The sequence below is a fragment of the Zea mays genome, chromosome 6, assembly GCF_902167145.1.
Source record: "Zea mays cultivar B73 chromosome 6, Zm-B73-REFERENCE-NAM-5.0, whole genome shotgun sequence".
Lineage (NCBI taxonomy): Eukaryota > Viridiplantae > Streptophyta > Magnoliopsida > Poales > Poaceae > Zea > Zea mays.
In genome coordinates, this window is record NC_050101.1 from 144,514,029 (window position 1) to 144,537,837 (window position 23,809).

Here is a 23,809-nt window from a genome sequence, read left to right on the forward strand (position 1 = left end):
AGGCAGGTGGACCGATTTATTACCAGAGGCAGTCTGGGCGCTAAACACAACCGAGTGCAGGGCGACCGGGTTCACTCCTTTCCGCCTTCTATACGGATCGGAGGCAATGACCCCGCAAGAAATAAAGCATGGGTCCCCGCGTACAGTTCCGTCAGCCGTCCCCGACGTGGATGAGCCAACCTCAAAAGATCTCATCGACGGAGACCGGGTCTTCGCCCTACAGGCCCTAAACAAATATCAGGCCCAGACCAAAGCATGGCGCGACCGCGCAGTCATCCCGAGGGAGTTCAGCGAGGGGGACCTCGTACTCATCCGAACAGCTCGGACGGAGTCCAAGGGCAAGTTGGAGCCCAGGTGGGAGGGCCCCTTCATAGTCAAGTCAAAAGCTTCCCCCAGTGCTTACAGGCTCACAACGCCAAACGGCGAGGACCTAGAGCACTCCTGGAACGTCGACAACCTTCGCAAATTTTTTGTTTGACCCATTTAGGGCTGATTTCGCCCTTGTAATTCGCCGCAAACAATCTTGTACCGGCCCGCACTCTTTTCCTCCCGGGGGGTGAGGTTTTTAATGAGGCGGAGCCATGTAATACATGTGAGAAAAATCCCCCGCAAAAGCATGTGTCGAAAAAGACCGCAACAACGGTCTTCGGCATTCGACCAATTCGAAGTCACCGCGAGGCTAAGCGCTAGCTACCCTCGCGTGCGACCAATCCGCGCAGAAGTCGCCTAAGGGTGCAGCCGGACTTAGCACAACAAGTGCGCAAAAATCCGAAGTCTATCGCGAAGACTATCCGCGCAGAAGTCGCCTAAGGGTGCAGCCGGACTTAGCACAACAAGTGCGCAAAAATCCGAAGTCTATCGCGAAGACTATCCGCGCAGAAGTCGCCTAAGGGTGCAGCCGGACTTAGCACAACAAGTGCGCAAAAATTCGAAGTCTATCGCAAAGACTATCCGCGCAGAAGTCGCCTAAGGGTGCAGCCGGACTTAGCACAACAAGTGCGCAAAAATCCGAAGTCTATCGCGAAGACTATCCGCGCAGAAGTCGCCTAAGGGTGCAGCCGGACTAAGCACAAGCGCGCAAAAATCCGAAGTCTATCACGAAGACTATCCGCGCAAGAGCCGCCTAAGGGCGCAGCCGACCCAGTACAACAAAAGCGGAAACGACACCAAGACCAATTACAATCATGCTGGCACAGCATAACCAATCACACCAGACAAAGTACACAGCCCTCGCAGGCACGGGCACGCGAGGGCACACAACTCCATTTTACAAGCCCTTACACATACACAAGCGAGGACACCGCGCCCTACATCGGCTCAACCTTAGGAATAATCCCCATCTCTCTATAATTAAACAACATTATCCTAAGCTCCTCACCCGCAAAAAGGCTTCGCAGCTCCCCTTCCCCTGCACCAGCGTCGGCCGGCAAAGACAGCAGCTCCTGCCGACCAGCCCTGCTAACGCGAAGCCGGGCCCCTTCCTCCGCACTAATCCTACGCTTTGCAACCGCCCTTCGCCGTCGGTGCCCGGTGCTAGGACCGGGCACGTCTGGCGCGTCCGCAGCGTGTGACGCAGCCTCCGCCGCAGCCACGTCCAAGGCCGCAAAATAATCCAAGTCCCCCTCCGAAGACTACTCAGTCCACTCAACCAAGCTCCCAGAGTCAGTAAAATCAAAAAACTCAGAAACAGACCCACCATATTGATTTCCATCTTCCGCGGTCGAAGCCGCCAAAAACTCAGTAGTAGCGGTTGCGTGCGCAGGCCCAAAATCTTGAACCTGCGCAGCAACCAAAATTCAGTACAACATCCAAAAATTCCTCAACCCTAAACACCACCTATGCCACCTGCGAAGGCCCTGCCGCTGCGGGAGCCTCCGCCGAGGCCTCCGCCGCTGCCTCCGCCCCCACCTCCGCTGGATCTTCAGCGCTCGGCACAGCAGCTGCGGGGGCATCGGGCGCGCCTTCGGCCACCTTTGGGGGAAGGTCTTCGCCGGCCGCAGCAGGTGCAGGGGCGCCTGGTGCATCTTCCACGGTCTCCGGGGTCGGTCCCGGGGCGACTCCAGTCGCGGCCTCCGCAGGGGTCGTCTCCGGGTCAGGCGGCGCGCTGTTCAGCGCCCCGAAGTCGTCCACCCGCTCGCCGCGCTCCGCCTAAGACAAAACGCACAAAAATTCAGCAAACACACGCACAGACCGCATCCAGAAAACGCCGAGCAAACGACAACGTTACCTGAGCCCTCGCAGCCTCGGCCCGCGCCCGAACCACCTCACGACCGTATGAACCCCACATCCGGTCATAGAGGGCCCCGCCGGATTCCTTCACCACGGGGTCTTCGACCTCAAAGATATCTCGCCCAAAATCCTCATCCGCCTGGTCGAGGGCCTCAAAGTGTCGGCAGCCTTCGCGAGAGAGCGCGTTCATCGCTGCCTCGCAGGTGACCAAGGAGGTGAACGACATCAACCCCGCCAAGACAGTGGGGAGCTCCTGCAGTTCCTCCTGCACCCATTCCAGACAGCGAAGTCCGGCCTCTCGCTCCGGCACCTCGAAGTCACCCATCCGCACACCCAGCTCGCGATATGTATTCATGAGCTGCGTGCGCGTCCGTTCGGCCTCCGCTCGCATAGCGGCCTCGACCCCCTCCGCGCGGCTCTCCAGGGCAGTAAGCCGCCGCTGCAGCTCTCCGGCGAGCTCCTTGGCGATATTGCCTTCCGCCCGCGCCAGCCTGGCCTCCGCCTGAGCAGCCTGCTCTTTGGCGATGGCTTCGTTGGCCTCCCTCCTCTCCCCCGCCAGCTGGCGCCGGAAGTCAGCCTTCTCCTTCTCCAAGGCGGCCACCTTCTCCGCCAGTTTGCGGCACTTGCTGTCGGAGGCCGACTTCTCACGGACAGCGTCAGCATGTTGCGTCCGAAGTCTCTCGACCTCGGCAGACAAAGCTGCCGTAAGGGCCCCCGACGCGGTGCGGCTGGTGAAGTCAGCCACCTGCAGAACACACGTAAGGCCGTTACGTAAAAAAAATGTGCGTGTATATCTCGGAGGGCGGAGAGGGAATAGCTCGGCGGACCTGACTCAGCGCCTCCGCCGCTCGACTCAACGCCTCCGTCGCTCCCTTCAGCCGGCGGGTCGCCACGCCCGCCTCGTCCCTGACCAGTGCGAGGGCAGACACCTCGCCTCCGGCGCCAAGGGCCTCTCCCCCCGCCTTCGGCGCTGGCGCAGCCGTCGCGATCGCCGCGCCAGGCATAACTAGAGCAAGCGGGCCCTCGTCCGACCCTGCAACGCGTCAACGAATTAAAAAAAACAAAAAACAAAAAAAAATGTGTGCATATATTTATTTATATAGACTTACCCCCAAGATAATCCTCCACATTAATCTCGGTGCCGAAGTCGGCAACGCGTTTACCGGGCAGCGGTAACGTTCGGGCCGCCTTCGCAGCCTCCGCCACTCCGCTGGCTGACGGCACCACCTTCGTCAGCCTGGGGCCTCCGGCGCCCACCGTCACCTCCGGCGCCTTGCCAGGCGCAGAGGCGCCCACCTTCGCCGGCAGCGGCGGCTTGCCTCCGCCGGAGGCCTCCGCCTTCGCCGTTCCCCGCAGCCTTTTCGGCCGAGCTTCGTGAACCCTCACAGTCGCCTGGCGTTTTCGCGCCGCCCCTTGGCGATCCTTGTCCATCACTGCCCACACAACATGACCGATATTTCGCCCATAAGGAAAAACTCTCCACCGATGAACCATACGAGATGTAAAACAGTCCTCCTCAGCCGCGCAGGGGATAGGAATGTCTTTAGGCCAACAACCCCCGGTAACCCTCAGCATCCGAGCCGAAGACTCCCGGAGCTCGGGCGAAGACATCCTCTCCCCCGGGGCCGCACACGTCCTCATTAACTCTCTAGCGAAACTATCAGACACCCCAAGTCTTCCCATCGCAGTACCTAATTTTCTCTTTTTCGAGGAGGCGGCGGCCTCCAGCGCAGGGTCGCCTCCAGTCTCCACCACCGGTTTCTTCCCACGGCGGTCCGCTTCGTCTTGACCAGGGTAGCCGTCGTACGGCAGCTGATTTAATTCGAAGACCCTGTTCAAACGTTCATTTGACCCGCGGATGTCAAAGCTGCGCTGGCCTTCCGTCCTCGGCACGTAGCGCCCCACGAGCCGCACCGCCAAGCCCTCCGCATCACGCACAAAGGCGGCCGGGTCACGGTTTCGCAAATTCAGTGCGAAGGCAGGACTTCGAACCACCCTTCCTCCGTGAAAGGGCATCTGGCGAGGGCATACTTCGCCCAGCGCCCAGCCGTGCGCCAAGGGCCAGACCCCGTACGCCACGAACTCTTCAACTAAATCTCGACCGCTGCTCTGACCGGCGGCGCACCGAAGGGCCCCTTCGTCTGCGTCATCTTCTGCTACCTCATAAGGCGGATACGCAGAGTAATAGTGAGAGCACATTTCAGACACGGGGAGCCCTTTATGGCCTTCGACAGTAGCCTCAGCAACATAAAACCAAAATTCATTCCAATTGCCCCACTTGTTGCGGGCGCACGGGACCAACTCCACTACTGGCATTGTGGTCTTGCCGGTCTTCGGCGTGAATGTGCATGACCCGAACTGGGCAACTCCGTCCTCAACCATCCTTTTCTGCCAATGCAAACAATAATTCTTCGCAAAAACTTCAACTGACGGCTGTCCGCCGTACGAAGTCGTCGCCCAGACATACTTCGCCAGCGCCACTATGGCGTTCGGTGTCAGCTGATGTATTTGAACGCTGAATCTACGCAGGACTTCGCTGACAAAACGGTGCGCAGGCAAGCGGAGTCCGGCGACGAAGAACGCCTCGAAAACAACCAACTCGCCCTCCGGCTCGGGGACTTCCTCCGTCCCCGGAGCACGGGCGACCCCGCCGCCAAAGTAGCCCAACCGCTGCATATCTTCAATACGGGCTGACGTCATCCGTGACACACCAAATTCAACAGAGTCGCCGGCGCGCAACTCCTCCACCTCCACGTTACTCAACGTCTCCTCAGACGAGGCGGCGGCCGGCGACGCGGCGTCGGCGGAGGAAGAAGAGGATGGCATTGCTACGTACCGTCGTCGGCGGCGGGCGGTCTGCTTCACTCGAGCCAGAACGCCGGCGAGCAAAGGGAGCAGCGGAGGAAAAGGAGCAGCAAGACGGCGGGCGGCTAGGGTTTTTACGGAGCGCGGAAGGCAGAGTTCAAACAGCGCCGCCCCCGCCCCCTTTTATAGGCAGGGCGCGGCTCTTCGGGAAACCCGCAATCCGACAGGTCGCGACGCTTCGGGAAACCCGCAATCCAACAGTACGCCGTCCATCAACGGTCACATCAAAAACCCCCGCGGAACCACTTCGAGCGAGGGCAGCGTCTCCGCCATCTAGCGACGTCTTCGGCACCAGGTGACTTTGTCGAACTGGTCCCTCGGAGGGCAAATGTTGGGGCGAAGGCATAGACGCCACCCTTCGCTCGAGGCCTTCGCTGCAGCCGCTGGTTCGACGGAGACAAAGCGGGCAGGGACACCCTTCGCAGGACTCGGCACTTTGACGAAGGCCTGCGGCGACGTCCTGCCACGGCGCGTCCTCGTTCAGTCCCAAGGCCCACGTGTGATCTGGCCCATTGTAACGGGCCCCGCGTGGCCGCCTCTGTATTACGGGCCTAACTTGTAAAGGAATACTTGTAATTACGGTTTGTAACCCTGCTTTATGGGAATATTCTGGGGATAAAATAGGTGTCTGAGGACACATGCGTCCTTAGCACAAGACGCTGGGCACTCAGATACCTATAAATACCCCCGCACAGTGCCCGTGAGAGGCTAGATCAACAGAGCTATTGCCCCCGTGCACGTAACCCTGTTGTCACCACCGCTCACCCTTGTTGGCCTCTTTGCTGCTGAGAGCAAGTTCCAACAGGCGCTCTATGGACTTAAGCAAGCCCCAAGAGCCTGGTATGAATGCCTTAGAGATTTTTTAATTGCTAATGCTTTCAAGGTTGGGAAAGCCGATCCAACTTTATTCACTAATACTTGTGATGGTGACTTATTTGTGTGCCAAATTTATGTCGATGACATAATATTTGGTTCTACTAACCAAAAGTCTTGTGAAGAGTTTAGCAGGGTGATGACTCAAAAGTTTGAGATGTCGATGATGGGCGAGTTGAACTACTTCCTTGGATTCCAAGTGAAGCAACTCAATGACGGCACTTTCATCTCTCAAACGAAGTATACGCAAGACTTGCTCAAGCGGTTTGGGATGAAGGACGCCAAGCCCGCAAAGACTCCAATGGGAACTGACGGACACATCGACCTCAACAAAGGAGGTAAGTTCGTTGATCAAAAAGCATACCGGTACATGATAGGTTCCCTGCTTTATTTATGTGCTAGTAGACCAGATATTATGCTTAGTGTATGCATGAGTGCTAGATTTCAATCCGATCCAAGGGAGTGTCACTTAGTGGCCGTGAAGCGAATTCTTAGATATTTAGTCACTACGCCTTGCTTCGGGATCTGGTATCCAAAGGGGTCTACCTTTGACTTAATAGGATACTCAGACTCCGATTATGCTGGATGTAAGGTCAATAGGAAGAGTACATCAGGGACGTGCCAATTTCTAGGAAGGTCCCTGGTGTCGTGGAGTTCTAAGAAACAAACCTCCGTTGCCCTATCCACCGCTGAGGCCGAGTACGTTGCCGCAGGACAGTGTTGCGCGCAACTACTTTGGATGAGGCAAACCCTCCGGGACTTTGGCTACAATCTGAGCAAAGTCCCACTCCTATGTGACAATGAGAGTGCTATCCGCATAGCGGACAATCCTGTTGAGCACAGCCGCACAAAACACATTGACATTCGGCATCACTTTTTGAGAGACCACCAGCAAAAGGGAGATATCGAAGTGTTTTATATTAGCACCGAGAACCAGCTAGCCGATATCTTTACCAAGCCTTTAGATGAGAAGACCTTTTGCAGGCTGCGTAGTGAGCTAAATGTCTTAGATTCGCGGAACTTGGATTGATGTGTAGCATACATGTGTATTATGCTTTGATCATGTTCCCTTATGCATTTTGTTGTTTATTTATGGTGCTCAAGTTGTACTCATGATCCCCGGACCTCACAAGTCCATTGGCAAATGATGCACTTATTTAGGGGGAGGCATGCTACAACTTGACCCTTTGAGACTAACTGTGTGCTTGAGTTTACTTGATTTAGTCTCAAAGGTGTATTGAAAGGGAAAGGTGGACTTGGACCATGCAAGACTTCCACTGCACTCCGATGAAAGGGTAACTACCTCCAAGTTCATTTCCATGCTCATATTGCCTTTTTGATCTTAATTGATAATTTTTGTGAGGAAATGGGGTTAAAGGGCCAAGATTGATCCCGTTTTGGTGCTTGATGCCAAAGGGGGAGAAAATAAGGCCAAAGCAATAAATGGATCAGCTACCACTTGAGAATTTTGAAAATAGTAGAATAGAGCTTTTGGTTTGTCAAAACTCTCTTGTTGTCTCTTTTGTCAAAAGTTGGTTTCTTGTGAGGAGAATAGTTGATTATGGGAAAAAGGGGGAGTTTTTGAAATCTTTGATCAATTTCTCTTGGAACAACTCTCTTTATGTCTCAACAAGTGTGTTTGACTTAGAGATAGGAAATTGAGGTTGATTTGCAAAAACAAAACCAAGTGGTGGCAAAGAATGATCCAAATATGCCAAATTTGAATCAAAACAAATTTGTGTTCTCATTTGCATTGATGTTGCACTTCTTTAGTTGCTTTTTGTTGTGTTGGCATAAATCACCAAAAAGGGGGAGATTGAAAGGGAAATGTGCCCTTGGGCCATTTCTAAGTGTTTTGGTGATTGAGTGCCAACACAAGTGCTTAAGTGTTAATCTATGCCAATTAATGGACAAAGTGCAAATCAAGAGTAAAGGTATGTTTCTAAGACTTAGTACATTGTTTTGGAGACTAATGTATTGTGTCTAAGTGCTAGAAACAGGAAAAGACCAATTTGGAAAAGACTTGGCTATGCAGCCAAGACTCTGCGTAGTCTGGGTGCACCGGACTGTCCGGTGGTGCACCGGACAGTGTCCGGTGCGCCAGGCTGGCGATTGTCAACTGGTTGCTCTCGGGAAGCGATCAACGGCGTACGGCTATAAATCACCAGACTGTCCGGTGGTGCACCGGACTGTCCGGTGAGCCATTCACAGGCGAAGTCGTCGCTCTCGGGAAGCAATTAACGGCGTACGACTATAAATCACCGGACTGTCCGGTGGTGCACCGGACTGTCCGGTGAGCCAACGGTCAGCCGGGCCAACGGTCGGCCGCATAATCCGCGCGCGACGCGTGGCCGAGCCAACGGTCAGAAGGGGGCACCGGACTGTCCGGTGCGCCAACGGCTTTGGATCTTCAACGGTCGGCTGCGCCATAGAAGGAAAGAAATCCGCACCGGACAGTGTCCGGTGGTGCACCGGACTGTCCGGTGCGCCAGGCGACAGAAGGCAAGAATTGCCTTCCTGGAATGCTCTCAACGGCTCCTAGCTGCCTTGGGGCTATAAAAGGGACCCCTAGGCGCATGGAGGAGTACACCAAGCATTCTCTAAGCATTCCTAAGCACCAAGACTCCAATTTCGCGCATTCGATTCTTTGTGATAGCAACTAGAGCTCCATTTGAGTAGAGAACTCTTTGAGTTGTGTTGAGAGCTCGTGTTATGACTTGTGTGCGTGTTGTTGCTCTGATTTTGTGTCTTGTGTGCGTTGCTCATCTCATCCTTACTTCTGTGCTTCTTTGAGATAATCAAATTGTAAGGGCGAGAGGCTCCAAGTTGTGGAGATTCCTCGCAAGTGGGATATAGTAAAGTAAAAGCAAAACACCGTGGTATTCAAGTGGGTCTTTGGACCGCTTGAGAGGGGTTGAGTGCAACCCTCGTCCGTTGGGACGCCACAACGTGGAGTAGGCAAGTGTTGGACTTGGCCGAACCACGGGATAAACCATTGTGTCTCTCTGTGTTGATCATCTTGTGGTTATTGTGTTTTGCAAGAACTCCTCTCTAGCCACTTGGCGTTATTGTGCTAACTCCTAATCAAGTTTTGTGGCATTAAGTTTCAAGTTTTTACAGGATCACCTATTCACCCCCCCCCCCTCTAGGTGCTCTCAAGGTCCACTGCCTAAACCGAGGAGATCTCCTATGATTACGTTCGGGAATGCTCTGAGCAAGGCCAGAGTGATTTCGAAGAAATCGTACTCTTGGTCTGATGCTCGAAGTTCAGGCCCCAGGCGCTCCCCGTGTTTTTCGGTCCACAGCAGTACTCCACGATCGGTGCCTGCTCATTCCGGCAATGGAGGCACAGATGTCGCATGTTCAAATTTCAAAAATAAGGATGCAAGATCTGGTGTTGTCCCGGTCCGGACGTTTTCAATTAAACCAGGCCCACATGTGTCTTTCAGGCCTACCAAGGGCCTGGTTTCTCTGTTTGCACGCACGAGAACTAAAACAGGGGGACCTAGGGCATCGATAACCAGACCTAGTGCCGCACCATTTGGATACACCATATCCTACGCTGAAGCCCTCGTCGGCAACATGGATGGTGGAGGACTGCGGAGTGGGGAGGACGAAACTGGGCGTGGTTCGGCTGCGGGCAATCGTGGTGGCCGCACCAACGGGCAAGGCAGTTTGATGAACCACAATGGCTTTAGAAGACCGAACTTTGAGGCTCGTCGCGGGGGTTACAACCGTTTCGGGAGAGGTCACCGCAATAAGCACAGAGAAGGCATGGGGAGGTATGATCGCCCTAGTTCTTCATATGGGTTTCAAGGTGGCACAGGCTCTAGGAATGCAGCTAACTTACCTGTCATTCCATCTCTGAATTCTGCTGGAGTTCTGGGGGCGTCATCCGTAGACACGCTTGCTCAGGCAGTGGCACTTTTGAGTCAGGCGTTGGGACATCCATCAGAGAATTTGGCAGTACCTGGAGCCTCCATGATAGTCCCTAATGCTGGAGGTAAAACTGATGATAATTCAATCATCAATAATGGTGAAGGCACAAGTTCTGCACATGTGGGTGCTGGGAAACATGTCCAAAAAGAGACTTCCGGTAAGCAACCATACTGTTATCGATGTCTGAAGAAAGGGCACACGATGCAAGGCTGCACTGCAAAATTATTTTGTGACATTTGCCACACTGAAGCTCATAACTCTGGAAGGTGTCCGGTGTTTAGAGGAGATAAACCCGGAGCTTTAACCTGTGGGTATGCGGTTGATGGTCTTGGCTTTTATTATATTCCTCATGCTCCACGGCAGAAAAACAAAGATGATTCTCATTCTGCGCTTGTTCGGGTCACTAGTGGTTCTTTATCTCAGGAACAAATAGCTTCAGAGCTTGGGAGGTTGGTTTCTACTAAATGGAATTGGGAGATAGTGAAGACATGACCGTTCTTGTTTAAAACTCTTTTTCCATCAAGAGAACAGTTGGCCCAGATGATAGAATGGGGAGTGGTTCAAACCAAATTTAACGCCTCTATGAAAATAGAGGAAGGCGTGGTTGCTAAAAAAGCAAAAGGTGAACTGAAGAAAGTTTGGATTCAGTTCATCGGAATTCCTTCGGAGATGATGAATTTTTTGCTTATATGGGCAGTGGGTTCTACACTCGGAGTTACAAAGGCTATAGATATGAAATTCACCTATAAGTTCGAGGTTGGTCGCCTGCAGGTATCAGTTCTTGATCCGAATCTTATCCCGCAGTTCGTGGATGTTGTAATTGGTGATTTCATTTATGAGCTTCAATTTCGGGTGGAGGAAAATATTGATGAAATTAACCTAGAGCCAATGGATATGGATGATACTGACTTTGGGGAAGATGATAAAAAGTCAGAGGATAATGGTTCCAGTAAACAAAATTTTGGGTCACTAACTTTGGAACAATACAAACAACATGCTGTTCAACCGAAAATGGGGCTACATGGAGTAACATTGGGAAGAAAGTTACTGACCAGGGGGTGCAGACACTGTTGGGTTCACAACCAAGTGTTGTTGATACACATTTTGACAGTGGAAAGGACACAAGTGGGGCGCTGGTTCCAGGATCTCCTAATGTCTCTACGCTGAGTGCTGATCTGAATATGGCTGATGTTGGGAATCTATCTTCTAAAGTACTGGCGCTTGCTGCTGTGTCGGAAGCTAACAACTCAGCTAAATTACTTAGGAGCAAAAGAAGGGCAGCTACAAGTATGAAGGACTCTGTAGCTCGGGCCACCAAACTAAAAGCTGCACGCAATTTAGACTCGGCGTTCGCTGAAGGTACCTTGTTTTTTCCCTCACATGCTAGTATTGTTGAGAATTTGGCTTCCCTTGGTTTTGGTTTTAATAATGATTCAAGCTCTGTCCTCAAGTTTATAGATTTTCTCTCTACAACTGTTAAGCCATCAAGTAAAGCCGATAAACAGAATTTAGTGGAGAAAGCGATAGATTTTGAGGAAAGTGAAATGTATGGGGAACATGAGTTGGAGAAGGTAATTCTTAAGGACATTTGCAATGACATTCTGGATGAATTTATGGACACAAACAGTGAACTACAAATGCTAGTTCGTACTGTTGTGCCTCATAAACAGAAAGGGAAGGGCAGACATACAAATAATATCAATACAGTGTCAAAATGAAAGGAGTCTTCTGGAATAGTCAAGGGTTTAAAGACCCCAAAAACGCAAATTTGTGTCAGATTTGACTAAAGAACAGAGTCTTTCCTTTATTGCGATTTCGGAAACAGTACGCAAGTCGTTTACTGATCCGTTTCTTCGTAATTTATGTGCAGGGAAAAACTTCTTGTGGCATTGTAAAGAGCTAGTGGGTCATGCTGGGGGTATTTTAATGGGTATAGATCTTGATGTCTTTGATATAGGGGCCATTGATGAAGGGGGTTTCTATGTTAAGTTTACCTTGCGAAATAAACAAGACGACTTCAAGTGGTCGTTGGCTACAGTTTATGGTCTGACGCAAGCTGATAGGAAGGAGATGTTCTTGGCAGAATTAGTCCGTCTTGGTAGTCAAGAAAGCTTGCCGCTGGTCATAGGTGGAGATTTTAATATTCTAAGGTGTCCAAGCGAAAAAAATAAAGATAATTTTGATCAACGGTGGCCTTTTCTTTTCAATGCGGTTATAGATGGTCTTAGTTTAAAAGAGCTGGAGATGTCTAGCCGACGATTCACCTGGGCAAACAATTTGGCCAATCCGACTTATGAGAAACTTGATAGAGTGCTGGTTACCACAGATTGGGATCAAAAATACCCATTATCTACGGTCCTAGCATTAAATCGAGATATCTTAGACCATACACCTTTATTATTAAATACGGGGACTCCTGCTCGAGCAATTCCCAACATGCTTTTAAGTTTGAACTAGGCTGGTTGCTTCGGGATGGGTTCTACGATTTAGTACAGGAGTTATGGTCGAATGAGTCTGGCGGACAGACACCTTTAGAGAAATGGCAAAGTAAAATAAGAAGACTAAGACAATACTTGAGGGGTTGGGCAAAGCATACTAGTGGTTTATATAAAAAGGAAAAGAAAGCCATCCTTAATAAGCTGGATTGGCTTGATAAAAAAGCTGAAGTAAGTTGCCTATCAGCTCAAGAGCTTGATTTAAAGCATTACTTACAGAATAGACTAGCCGAGCTTCTCAGGGAGGAGGAGTTAAAGTGGTATCAGCGAGCTAAAGCAAAAGATTTGCTCCAAGGTGATTCGAATACGAGATATTTCCATTTAGTAGCTAGTGGAAAACATAGGAAATCGAGGATTTTCCAGCTGAAAAATGGCGAACAAATAATTGAGGGTGATGCTAATTTAAAGAAACATATCACTAATTATTATAAGGGGTTGTTTGGTCCAGAAGAGCTTTTGGAGATGTCTTTAGATGAAAATTCATTCCATGACATTCCTCAGGTTTCGGATGAGGAAAACACACTACTGGTTTCTGTGTTCACAGAAGACGAGGTTAGGAATGCAATCTTCCAAATGGAGCATAATAAGGCATCGGGACCTGATGGTTTTCCAGCAGAATTTTATCAATTCTTTTGGAATCTGATTAAAGATGATCTGATGGCCTTATTTATGGATTTTCATAAGGGAGAGCTTCCTTTATATAGTCTAAATTTTGGGACTATTATCTTGTTACCTAAATGTTCAGATGCGGCTACCATCCAACAATATAGACCTATTTGTTTACTTAATGTAAGCTTTAAAATCTTTACAAAAACACTTACAAATAGGGTCTCAGGAGTGGCTGACAAGGTGATAGGTCCCACCCAGTCAGCTTTTATACCAGGTAGGAATATTATGGAAGGCGCTGTTATTTTGCATGAAACAATTCATGAGTTGCATAGAAAAAAGCAAAGCGAAGTCATTCTCAAAATTGATTTTGAGAAAGCGTATGATAAGCTCAAATGGTCTTTTGTCCAGCAGACCCTTCGTATGAAGGGCTTCTCCTTGGAATGGTGCAACTGGATTACGTCTATAATGACAGGGGAGTCATGTAGGCATAAAGGTAAATGATCAGGTTGGAGCGAATTTCCTAACTCACAAAGGCTTGCGGCAGGGAGATCCCTTATCCCCAGTTCTATTTAATATAGTTGCTGACATGCTAGCTATATTAATCAATAGAGCAAAAGAGGATGGTCAATTTGATGGGCTTATTCCTCATTTAGTAGATGGGGGCTTATCTATTCTGCAGTATGCGGATGATACTATTCTTTTTCTGGACCATGATTTTGCCAAAGCATCCAACTTGAGGCTCTTATTAGCGGCGTTCGAACAAGTTTCGGGTCTTAAGATAAATTACCACAAGAGTGAGCTTTTCTGCTTTGGCCATGCAAAGGATCAAGAGGATAGTTACCATCAACTGTTTGGGTGTAGAAGTGGGATTTATCCTTTTAGATATTTAGGTATCCCTATGCATTTCAAGAAACTGGGTAATAAGGATTGATCATTGAGAATAAAATTGAGAAGAAGCTTTGTAGCTGGAAAGGAAAGCCGATGTCTAGGGGAGGTCGTCTAATATTAATCAATTCGGTTCTGACAAATCTAGTCATATTTATGTTGTCTTTTTTTGAGGTCCCCAAGGGTGTCCTTGAAAAAATAGACTACTATCGATCTAGATTTTTTTGGCAAGGGGAAGGACATAGGAAAAAATACAGGATAGCTAAATGGGATATCATTTGCCAACCTAAAGAACAAGGTGGGTTAGGAATTAAAAACATTGAGATCCAAAATAAGTGCCTGCTTAGCAAATGGCTTTTTAAGTTGTTTAATGAAGACGGACTCTAGCAAAGTCTTTTGACGAAGAAATATCTAAGAAATAAGACCATATCTCAAGTGTCCAGGAAGCCAGGTGACTCTCATTTCTGGTCGGGACTTATGAAGGTAAAGGATACCTTTCTAGGTCTTGGGTCTTTTATTCTCAAAGAGGGAAAACAAATTAGATTCTGGGAACATGTTTGGATAGGGAATCAACCCTTTAAAGTCCAATACCCTTCTCTTTATAATTTAGTATGCAAACAGAGTGATACGGTGGCTAATGTTTTTGAAACTATACCATTAAATATTTCTTTCCGAAGAGCATTAGTAGGACACAATCTTGTTTCATGGCATTCTTTGGTTTCCTGTTTAGTTAACATCCAGCTAACTAATGAGAAAGATGTACTCAAATGGAACTTGACTAGTTCGGACTTGTTCTCTGTAAAATCCATGTATGGTGCCCTTCTAAACAATCCACAAGTTTTTTACAATAAAGCTTTGTGGAAGTTAAAGGTTCCTTTGAAAATTAAGATCTTCATGTGGTATCTTATAAAAGGGGTGGTACTAACTAAGGACAACTTAGCAAAGCGAAACTGGCATGGTAAGAAGAAATGTGTTTTCTGTACAGCCAATGAGAGTATACAACACTTATTTATCGATTGCCATTTCACAAAGTTTGTTTGGAGGTTGGTACAGTGGTGCTTTGGGTTATCTAAACCAAGATCTGTGAGAAATATTTTTGGTGCCTGGTTAACTGGGTCCCATTAAAAACTAAGAAATTAATTATTATAGGTGCTTCAGCAGCATGTTGGGCTATCTGGATAAGTAGAAATGATTTAGTTTTTAATAAAATCACTATGTTAACTTCTTTGCAGGTACTATTCCGGATGACACACTGGCTTAGGTGTTGGACGTTTTTACACAATGAGGAAGCTAAGAACAAGATAAATCAGGCGTGTCGCTGCTTTGAGACGGTGGCTATGCAGTTTTATTCCAAATATGGATGGAGTTTTTCTAATAGAATTCAGTTCTAATAAATTCTTGCTTCAGTCGTTTGTTATTGGTATGGTGACTTTGTTTCAGACGTGAGTCCTGTAAACACAAGTGTGGTGTTTTGTTTGGCCCTAACCTCGTTACGAGGGGAAAGCCGGAACTTGATTCTATTATTAAAAAAATATAAAGACCCGATCAGTCCTTAAAAATCGATAACACACCATTTTATCAAGTTTTAATCCATAGTAGCTTCTGTTTCTATAATATTTTGTCTCTGCCGACAGATAGTTTTAGGGGGTGTTTGGTTACACCCCGCTAAAATTTAGCCCCTGTCCCATCGAATGTTTGAACCTCCGTTCCGGGTATTAAATGTAGTCGGATTATAAAACTAATTTGTCAGCCGAAGATTAAAAGACGCGACGAATCTAGTCCAGTTGGTTGGGTCTATATTTCATACTCCTATTTACCTATTTAAAAGTCAAACGCTTAATATGACCCGGGCTAAACTTTAGCAGGAGCAACCAAACACCCCCTTAATCGGAAACGAGCATCCAGCAAAACGTCGACATCACCGCTTGAAATGAAAGCTGCCATGCTGACCTTATCCTCGACGCGTCTGACTCCGGAAGTGTGCGATGAAAACCATGGTCAATTCGTTTTAATGTTCAATCGTATTCGTACAGAAACATCATCTCTTAACGGTGAAGTGACAGGCCTACTCATTCCGTTCCATTATTAACTGTCGCAATAAAAAAAACGTATTTGTAAAACTTTCTTATATTTAACTAGATTTATAAAAAATACTAGCAACATTTATATCTTTAAATAAATTTATTATGTAAATAGATTCAATGGTCTAATAACATTATTTATGTATTATAAATTATAGTTTGTTTAACTTATCGGGAAACGGAAACGACAATTATATTTAGAGACAAAGAGAGGGAGTAGGTTTGAGCTTGTACTGTATCCTTTTCTTTTCAATGCACTGTCCAAGAAATGGACTTTTCTTGAGCTCTAGCAGTAGCAAAGATTGACTAGAATGGCTGCTGTATACTTCACCATCAATGCGCATAAAGGAAACTTAAACAACTTGAACTCCATAGCACTCTGAATTTGACCAGGTAATGGCGTTTCGCTATCAGGACTGAGACAGAAACTCGGCACACCACGGATACAAGTAGCTGCGCCTGCGCGTTCATCGACCAAAACCCCATCTCAGCAACGATGCCTCGTCCTCTTGCAGCTCTCCTCTCTACCGCTTGCATCCTCTCCTTCTTCATCGCTCTGTTTCCAAGAGCTGCATCATCCCGAGACATCCTACCACTGGGTTCCTCTCTCGTAGTCGAGTCCTACGAATCCAGCACCTTACAATCATCAGACGGGACATTCTCCTCTGGCTTCTACGAAGTCTACACCCATGCCTTCACATTCTCAGTATGGTACTCAAAGACGGAGGCGGCGGCGGCCAACAACAAGACCATCGTGTGGAGCGCAAACCCTGACCGCCCTGTCCATGCCAGGAGGTCGGCTCTAACCCTGCAAAAGGACGGCAACATGGTGCTCACCGACTACGACGGCGCAGCCGTGTGGCGAGCTGATGGCAACAACTTCACCGGCGTCCAGCGTGCTCGGCTCCTGGACACCGGGAACCTCGTCATCGAGGACTCAGGAGGTAACACTGTATGGCAGAGTTTCGATTCCCCAACGGACACTTTCCTGCCGACGCAGCTCATCACTGCTGCGACCAGATTAGTCCCCACAACCCAATCGCGTAGTCCTGGTAACTACATCTTCCGCTTCAGCGACCTCTCAGTGCTGTCGCTTATATACCACGTGCCTCAAGTCTCAGACATATACTGGCCAGACCCTGACCAGAACCTCTACCAGGATGGCCGGAACCAGTATAACAGTACGAGGTTAGGAATGCTTACTGATAGCGGGGTGCTTGCCTCGAGCGACTTCGCTGATGGTCAGGCGCTTGTGGCCTCCGACGTAGGGCCGGGCGTCAAGAGAAGGCTAACTCTTGACCCTGATGGCAATCTCCGTCTGTACAGCATGAACGATTCAGATGGGTCATGGTCAGTTTCAATGGTAGCAATGACCCAGCCTTGCAATATTCACGGTTTGTGTGGTCCTAATGGCATCTGCCACTACTCACCCACACCTACATGTTCGTGCCCACCAGGTTATGCGACGAGGAACCCGGGTAACTGGACTGAAGGCTGTATGGCTATTGTCAACACAACCTGTGACCGCTATGACAAGAGGTCTATGAGATTTGTGCGACTTCCCAATACGGATTTTTGGGGGTCGGATCAGCAACATCTTCTGTCGGTTTCTCTTCGAACTTGTAGGGATATCTGCATCAGTGACTGCACCTGTAAAGGCTTTCAGTATCAGGAAGGCACAGGATCATGCTATCCAAAAGCTTATCTTTTCAGTGGAAGAACCTACCCAACATCTGACGTGCGAACGATATATCTCAAGCTTCCAACAGGGGTCAGTGTTTCAAATGCCCTTATTCCACGTTCCGACGTGTTCGATTCCGTGCCCCGTCGTCTCGACTGCGATCGGATGAACAAAAGCATCAGAGAACCGTTTCCAGATGTGCACAAGACCGGCGGAGGAGAATCGAAATGGTTTTACTTCTATGGGTTCATAGCTGCATTTTTTGTCGTTGAAGTTTCCTTCATTTCGTTTGCGTGGTTCTTTGTTTTGAAGAGAGAACTCAGGCCATCTGAACTATGGGCGTCTGAGAAAGGTTACAAAGCAATGACTAGTAATTTTAGAAGGTACAGCTACAGGGAACTTGTGAAGGCGACCAGAAAATTCAAGGTTGAGCTAGGGAGGGGAGAATCAGGCACTGTGTACAAAGGTGTCCTAGAAGATGATAGGCATGTGGCTGTGAAGAAGCTGGAGAATGTAAGGCAAGGCAAGGAAGTGTTTCAGGCTGAGCTAAGTGTAATTGGGAGGATCAACCACATGAACCTTGTGAGGATATGGGGCTTCTGTTCAGAGGGATCTCATAGGTTGTTGGTCTCCGAATATGTTGAGAATGGATCACTGGCTAACATTTTGTTCAGTGAAGGAGGCAACATCTTATTGGACTGGGAGGGAAGGTTCAACATTGCGTTAGGTGTTGCAAAAGGGTTAGCCTATCTCCACCATGAGTGCTTAGAGTGGGTCATCCACTGTGATGTGAAACCTGAGAACATACTGTTAGACCAAGCTTTTGAGCCCAAGATCACTGACTTTGGGTTGGTGAAGTTGCTGAACAGAGGAGGGTCCACCCAGAACGTATCCCATGTCAGAGGAACGCTAGGTTACATTGCACCTGAGTGGGTTTCCAGCCTCCCGATCACAGCAAAAGTCGATGTATACAGTTATGGGGTTGTGCTACTGGAGCTATTGACAGGCACCAGAGTTTCAGAGTTGGTGGGAGGCACAGATGAGGTGCATAGTATGCTTAGAAAGCTTGTCAGGATGCTTTCTGCCAAACTTGAAGGGGAGGAACAATCGTGGATTGATGGGTATCTGGATTCAAAACTGAATCGTCCAGTCAACTATGTGCAAGCAAGAACACTGATCAAATTGGCGGTCTCCTGCTTGGAGGAAGACAGAAGCAAAAGACCGACTATGGAACATGCAGTCCAGACCCTCCTGTCAGCTGATGACTGAATGGGCAAATAAAACATATGCTACAACAACTTCATTGAGTTGACAATTCACATCTTGATGGAAAAAAAGAAGAAGAAGCAAAAGGCCAACACTCCAGGCCATCCTGTCAGTTGGTTTTGGGTGTTTACCCCTGATATAAATTACCTGTAAACAGTGCTCGTTCCAATTTGTCACTATATGATGTAAGTTGTAGCATGTAATGTATTGAACTTGAACAGTTAGATGTAACCATATTCAAGTTACCGGTAGTGAAACGCCATCGACCTACGTGTGCTCCCTTATCTGAAATTCTGAATACCTCTTGTGTGTGGTCTCACGATGGTGAAAAATATGGAATCCAATTGACGTACCTAGCGCAAGAGTAAGGATGTGTTTGGTTGCGGGCCAGCTGGTGACAGATAGGATAGGAACGTCTCTTGGCGTCCATACAACACTGAGATAATTCTGTTTTAACCACTGCCTCTGAATCAAAAGGATCGTCCTATCCTATTCTGTCATTACAACTCTAATCGTGTGTTTGGTTTGTGGAGTCACTCTATGCTTTATGAGGTGATGCATCATAAGTTCATTCCATCAATTTTAGTGGAACCAACTCATTCCTCATTTATATACTAATTATTAGCTTATAAGGAATGTGATGATGATGGATCAACCCATTCTATTTCATAAACTAAATAAAAAAGTGAGAAGTGAGAAAAAGTTGTATCACTTCATTGATTAAACCAAACACACTATAACTATAAGAGTCTGACGACGTCGCAGGCTTGCAGCCTGCAATGCCCATGCGCCTATCAATGGCAGCGGCGGTCACCCAGCGCTCTCCGTTCCCAGATACGACCCCTAAGCCCGAGCCACGGGATCTAAGTCAAGGCGGTGCCACCGTAACCCGCTGCCGCCGCCATGTCACAGTCGCCGCTCACCATCTCCAAAGATAAAAGGTTGGGCGCCCACGGACCACCTGCCGGAAACAGCCTCGGCCTCTCCGTCGAGCCGCGCCGCTGAGTGCAGTGCCTCGAGTGGAACGCAGTGTCCATGACGCCGGCGTGTGCGGGTAAAGGCGTGTCAGGCATGAGTAAGCCTTGTCCGAATAAGGCCATAATCCACCTCAATTTACGTATTGAGCTCAATACGATAGGATCCAAAATCCAAATAAAATAAAAGAGGTGTTTAAATACACTAGAATTAATAGTAAAATATTAATATTAGCTATATGCATTCAAACAGTCCAATTAAAAGTGTAACTAATAGTTAGTTATATCCTAAATATTTATTAGTTGCCTAGCTACCCATACCTGGCTAAAAGCAGCTAACGAGTTTTCTGTTCCTCCCCACCGCTCTGCGACCGCATGAGGCACCAGGTGCCGCACTTCACGCCGATGCCGGGCCGGTAGGGCAGGGCGGTGCGCTCATCTCCGCTGCTGGTCCCCTCCACTGCCATCGCTGATACCCCACCACCGCAGCCACCAATCCCCTCCATCGTCGCTGCACCTCGTCGCGATTACTGGTGCCCTGCGCTGTCGCCGGTCCCTTACGCCGCCATCGTCACCTACGCCGTTGTCGTCCCCTGCATCGCCAACGCACAAGGTGCGAAGATCGACATATTAGATTAGACAACGACTAATATGCAAGTGCGCGTGTAAGTAGGTTTTTTGTCTAGGCAACGACTGTTGTGCAAGCAGTCTTTCCGTGCAAGCATGCAAACAAACCATCTGATCCGTTAGATCGTGATCCAACCGTAGGTCATATTTAACACTTAAACCCTTCCACCACCAGCTTAATAATCTATATAAAAAACTCCATAACAAACCATGGTTGTATCTGTAGTTGGATCGTAATCTAACGGATCAGATGGTTTGCTTGCACGCTTGCACAGAAGGACTGCTTGCACAGCAGTCGTTGTCTTTTGTCTATTAGATTTAGATCTAACCGTAGCATTTAAATCCTGCCACCACCAGCTTGTGTAGCTTTATAAAAAAGACCTTAACAAATCATGATTACACATACAGTTGGATCTAGATCAAACGGACCAAGAGAGCTGCTTGTACGCTTGCACCTAGTGACTGCTTGCATATTAATCGTTGCCATTAGATTAGGACGAGGACTAGCTCCATCCCGATCGGACAGTTCAATATTGTTTGCTAATGCTAATTCAAGAGAGGAATCAGTGGGGTGTTGTTTATAGATCGCTCATTTGCGCCTTTATTGTTCAAATGCACCCTAGTCCTTCGATTTTCAGGAAGAACGAGTGGTTCATTCATAGTGTTGTATCGTATTGTGCTGTGTTGTGCTGCTGCGCTTTATTGTTTATAACGAAATAGTTCAGAGTGATTGTTGCATTGTGTTGTACCGTGATGTGTTGTTGTATGCCAATAATTCTCCTCGTGCTCATATCACTGTTTCTCTAAAACTTGGCAATGGAATGGCGTGTAATTGCTAGCTGTGAGAGCTTATGAAGGAGCGGTGAGGCGACCAGAGGGGTGAATGGGAGCCACTAAAAATTCTTGACTTGTGAGCACGTGACTTTGATCCCAAAGCTCAACCCGTAAACTCTTATAGACTCACAAAGCACCAGATCACAGTATGAATCAAACCAATGTCGTTTGATCACACAAAAGTGCAGCTTAGAGCCCTGCTCAGGTGTTTGTAAAAAATCAAAGTCAAAATCATAGAGAACACCGAGCGGCAGTGTCGGTCTATAGGGCGGCAGTGTCGGGCAGAGCGGCCGTGCAAGTCTAGTAGTGTCGGAGGCTGGCAGTGCCACGCACGTAGGCGACAGTGCCGGGCAAAGAAAAATGCCTAGAACTGGCTCAAACTTTGCAGATAGTTTGCGCGGGCGGGAAAGATGTCCACTGATGAAGTATCAACCTGAGCAACTCAGAAATCGAAGCGCAGATTCAAAACCCTGAGAAAAGTGGGGTTTTGTTGGGGGTTTTCTAGGACGAACTCAACACAAGGTCGAAGGGGATCACAACTACAAACAACACCATCTTGACATAAGAAGTGATCCAAAGAGTAAATCTCATCCACCAACAAATCCCAACAGCACCAGAGAAACAAGAACTCGATGGTTCTCCAAAATCCTCAAGAACAAAGAGATGAAGAACTCAAGAATAAAAGCCTTCAGAAAATCAGCAAGGGCACAAACTGAAATTGAAGCCAACCGAAAGTTGTGGGTCGGGCCGACGACCCTTCCTTAGATGAAACAATATAGCTCTCAGGCACAGTCGACAAACAAAATCGTTGCGGATCTCCTGGCACAGTAAGTGATTACCTAGAGAGGAAAAACTAGGAGTTCTAAACAAGAGAGACTAAACAAATGGCAGACAAGAGATATGCCAAGAGATGATGAACTAACCAACCATCCCCTCTATTTATAGAGGGTTATTTCTATTTCCTAAACTACCCATTTTTACATAGAGTATATCCACTCCACCAGGGGCAAAATAGACCAACTCCTAGGTTTTCGATCCGACGATCACGCACTCCACACGAAGTTGCTTAGCCTTGATGCACCCTTCGCTGTGATGCCACGTGCCGCCATTGATTCCCTCCATAACCGCCGCTGCCGAGTTTTGAGGCCCAAACTCAGCAAAACCCGTTGTCCATAACGCAGGGTGGTTTCGAGGCTCAACCACCAAATCGTCATGAGTATCGCACTGCGTATGCGTCCCCCACGTTCTGGACACGTGTCTCGCCAGTCCTCGACCGCGCCAGCAACACAGGCCGCTCCCTCACGTCCTCGCGCGGGTGTGTCCTAGGTGTCAGCCACCACGGCTGTTCACCTGGTTGCTCCGGTCCGTTAGCCAGGACCCAGCACTCGTCCTTCACCGCTCTCGGTCCATCAGCACGAGCCCACATGACCTTCACCTCAGTCGTCGACCACCGTCTCTGTGCTCCACACCTGCACACCACAAGCCAACCGACATGGTTGCACATACATAATCTCATGTTTCGGTCAGTCCACAATTCGACCCTACCCATTGACAATCACTCATCATCAACCCGAACCACAAGGGATAAATTAACCTTGTGTTCGTAACTCAGGATTTGTGGGTGCCTTTTAGCTGTATGACAAATACCTGATTATCTTAGAAGGCTACCTTTTTGTAATGTTGGACTCCTATATTTGATGAGATATATTCTGAGTATTGATTGTTTGTATATACACTTTCATTATTTACTGTTTGGTCTCTCTAATTGCAGCCATGTTCTTCGATTCCGACGAGGCTGAGTACCACACAACTCCTATTAGGTCGCCCTATGATCGTGTGAACATGGGTTTCTTCTCAGATGAAGTGGCGCTGAGTCTTCATAAGGAGCAGTTTATCCCTTCTCCGCGATCTAGTAGAGTGGACGGGTTGGACCTCAACTCTAGTGGTGTGGAATTCCAGAACATTGCATCATTTCAAGACCTTCGTCAGTCCTAGTCTACTGCCAACTACTCTGCTACTCTGATTCGTGATGGCCACAGGGGTCGCAGTCATTTTCGATCAATTGGTATTGGTCGTGGTGTTACAGGTAGAGGCTTCCGAGTTCCACGGATGGCCAGTGAGGGTCCTAGAGGTGGTCATTGAGCACGAAGCATCTTCTCTCGTGCATATGGTATGCCTTGATCTATTGGTGCTTCCTCCTCGGGTGGTCGTGGTGCCACCGATGGTCATGGTGCCAATATTTCAGCTTCAAATGCCTCTCGCAGCCAAGAGGACAATGATGATACCTTTGCACAGGTGACTCCTTTTCCTGACTTGATCGTTCCAATGTTGTACCTAAATTATGATTATAAGAATGGATTAATAGTTGGTCGTGGTGCCAATATTCCAATGTTCCACCGAAAGTTCCAAATTTCTAGCCCATCAGCCCAATAGGTGTATTTATAGTTAGAT

The 23,809-nt window shown here is 48.3% G+C and overlaps 1 protein-coding gene across 1 annotated transcript; it reads left to right on the top strand.

Moving 5' to 3' along the window:
* The first annotated feature begins 16,466 nt into the window (after positions 1-16,466).
* On the top strand, positions 16,467-19,191 carry LOC542378 (protein kinase 1). Its single transcript, NM_001111954.2, has one exon. It carries the CDS (start codon positions 16,473-16,475, stop codon positions 18,924-18,926), a length of 2,454 nt encoding a protein of 817 aa, NP_001105424.1. The 5' UTR covers positions 16,467-16,472; the 3' UTR covers positions 18,927-19,191.
* The last annotated feature ends 4,618 nt before the right edge of the window (positions 19,192-23,809 follow it).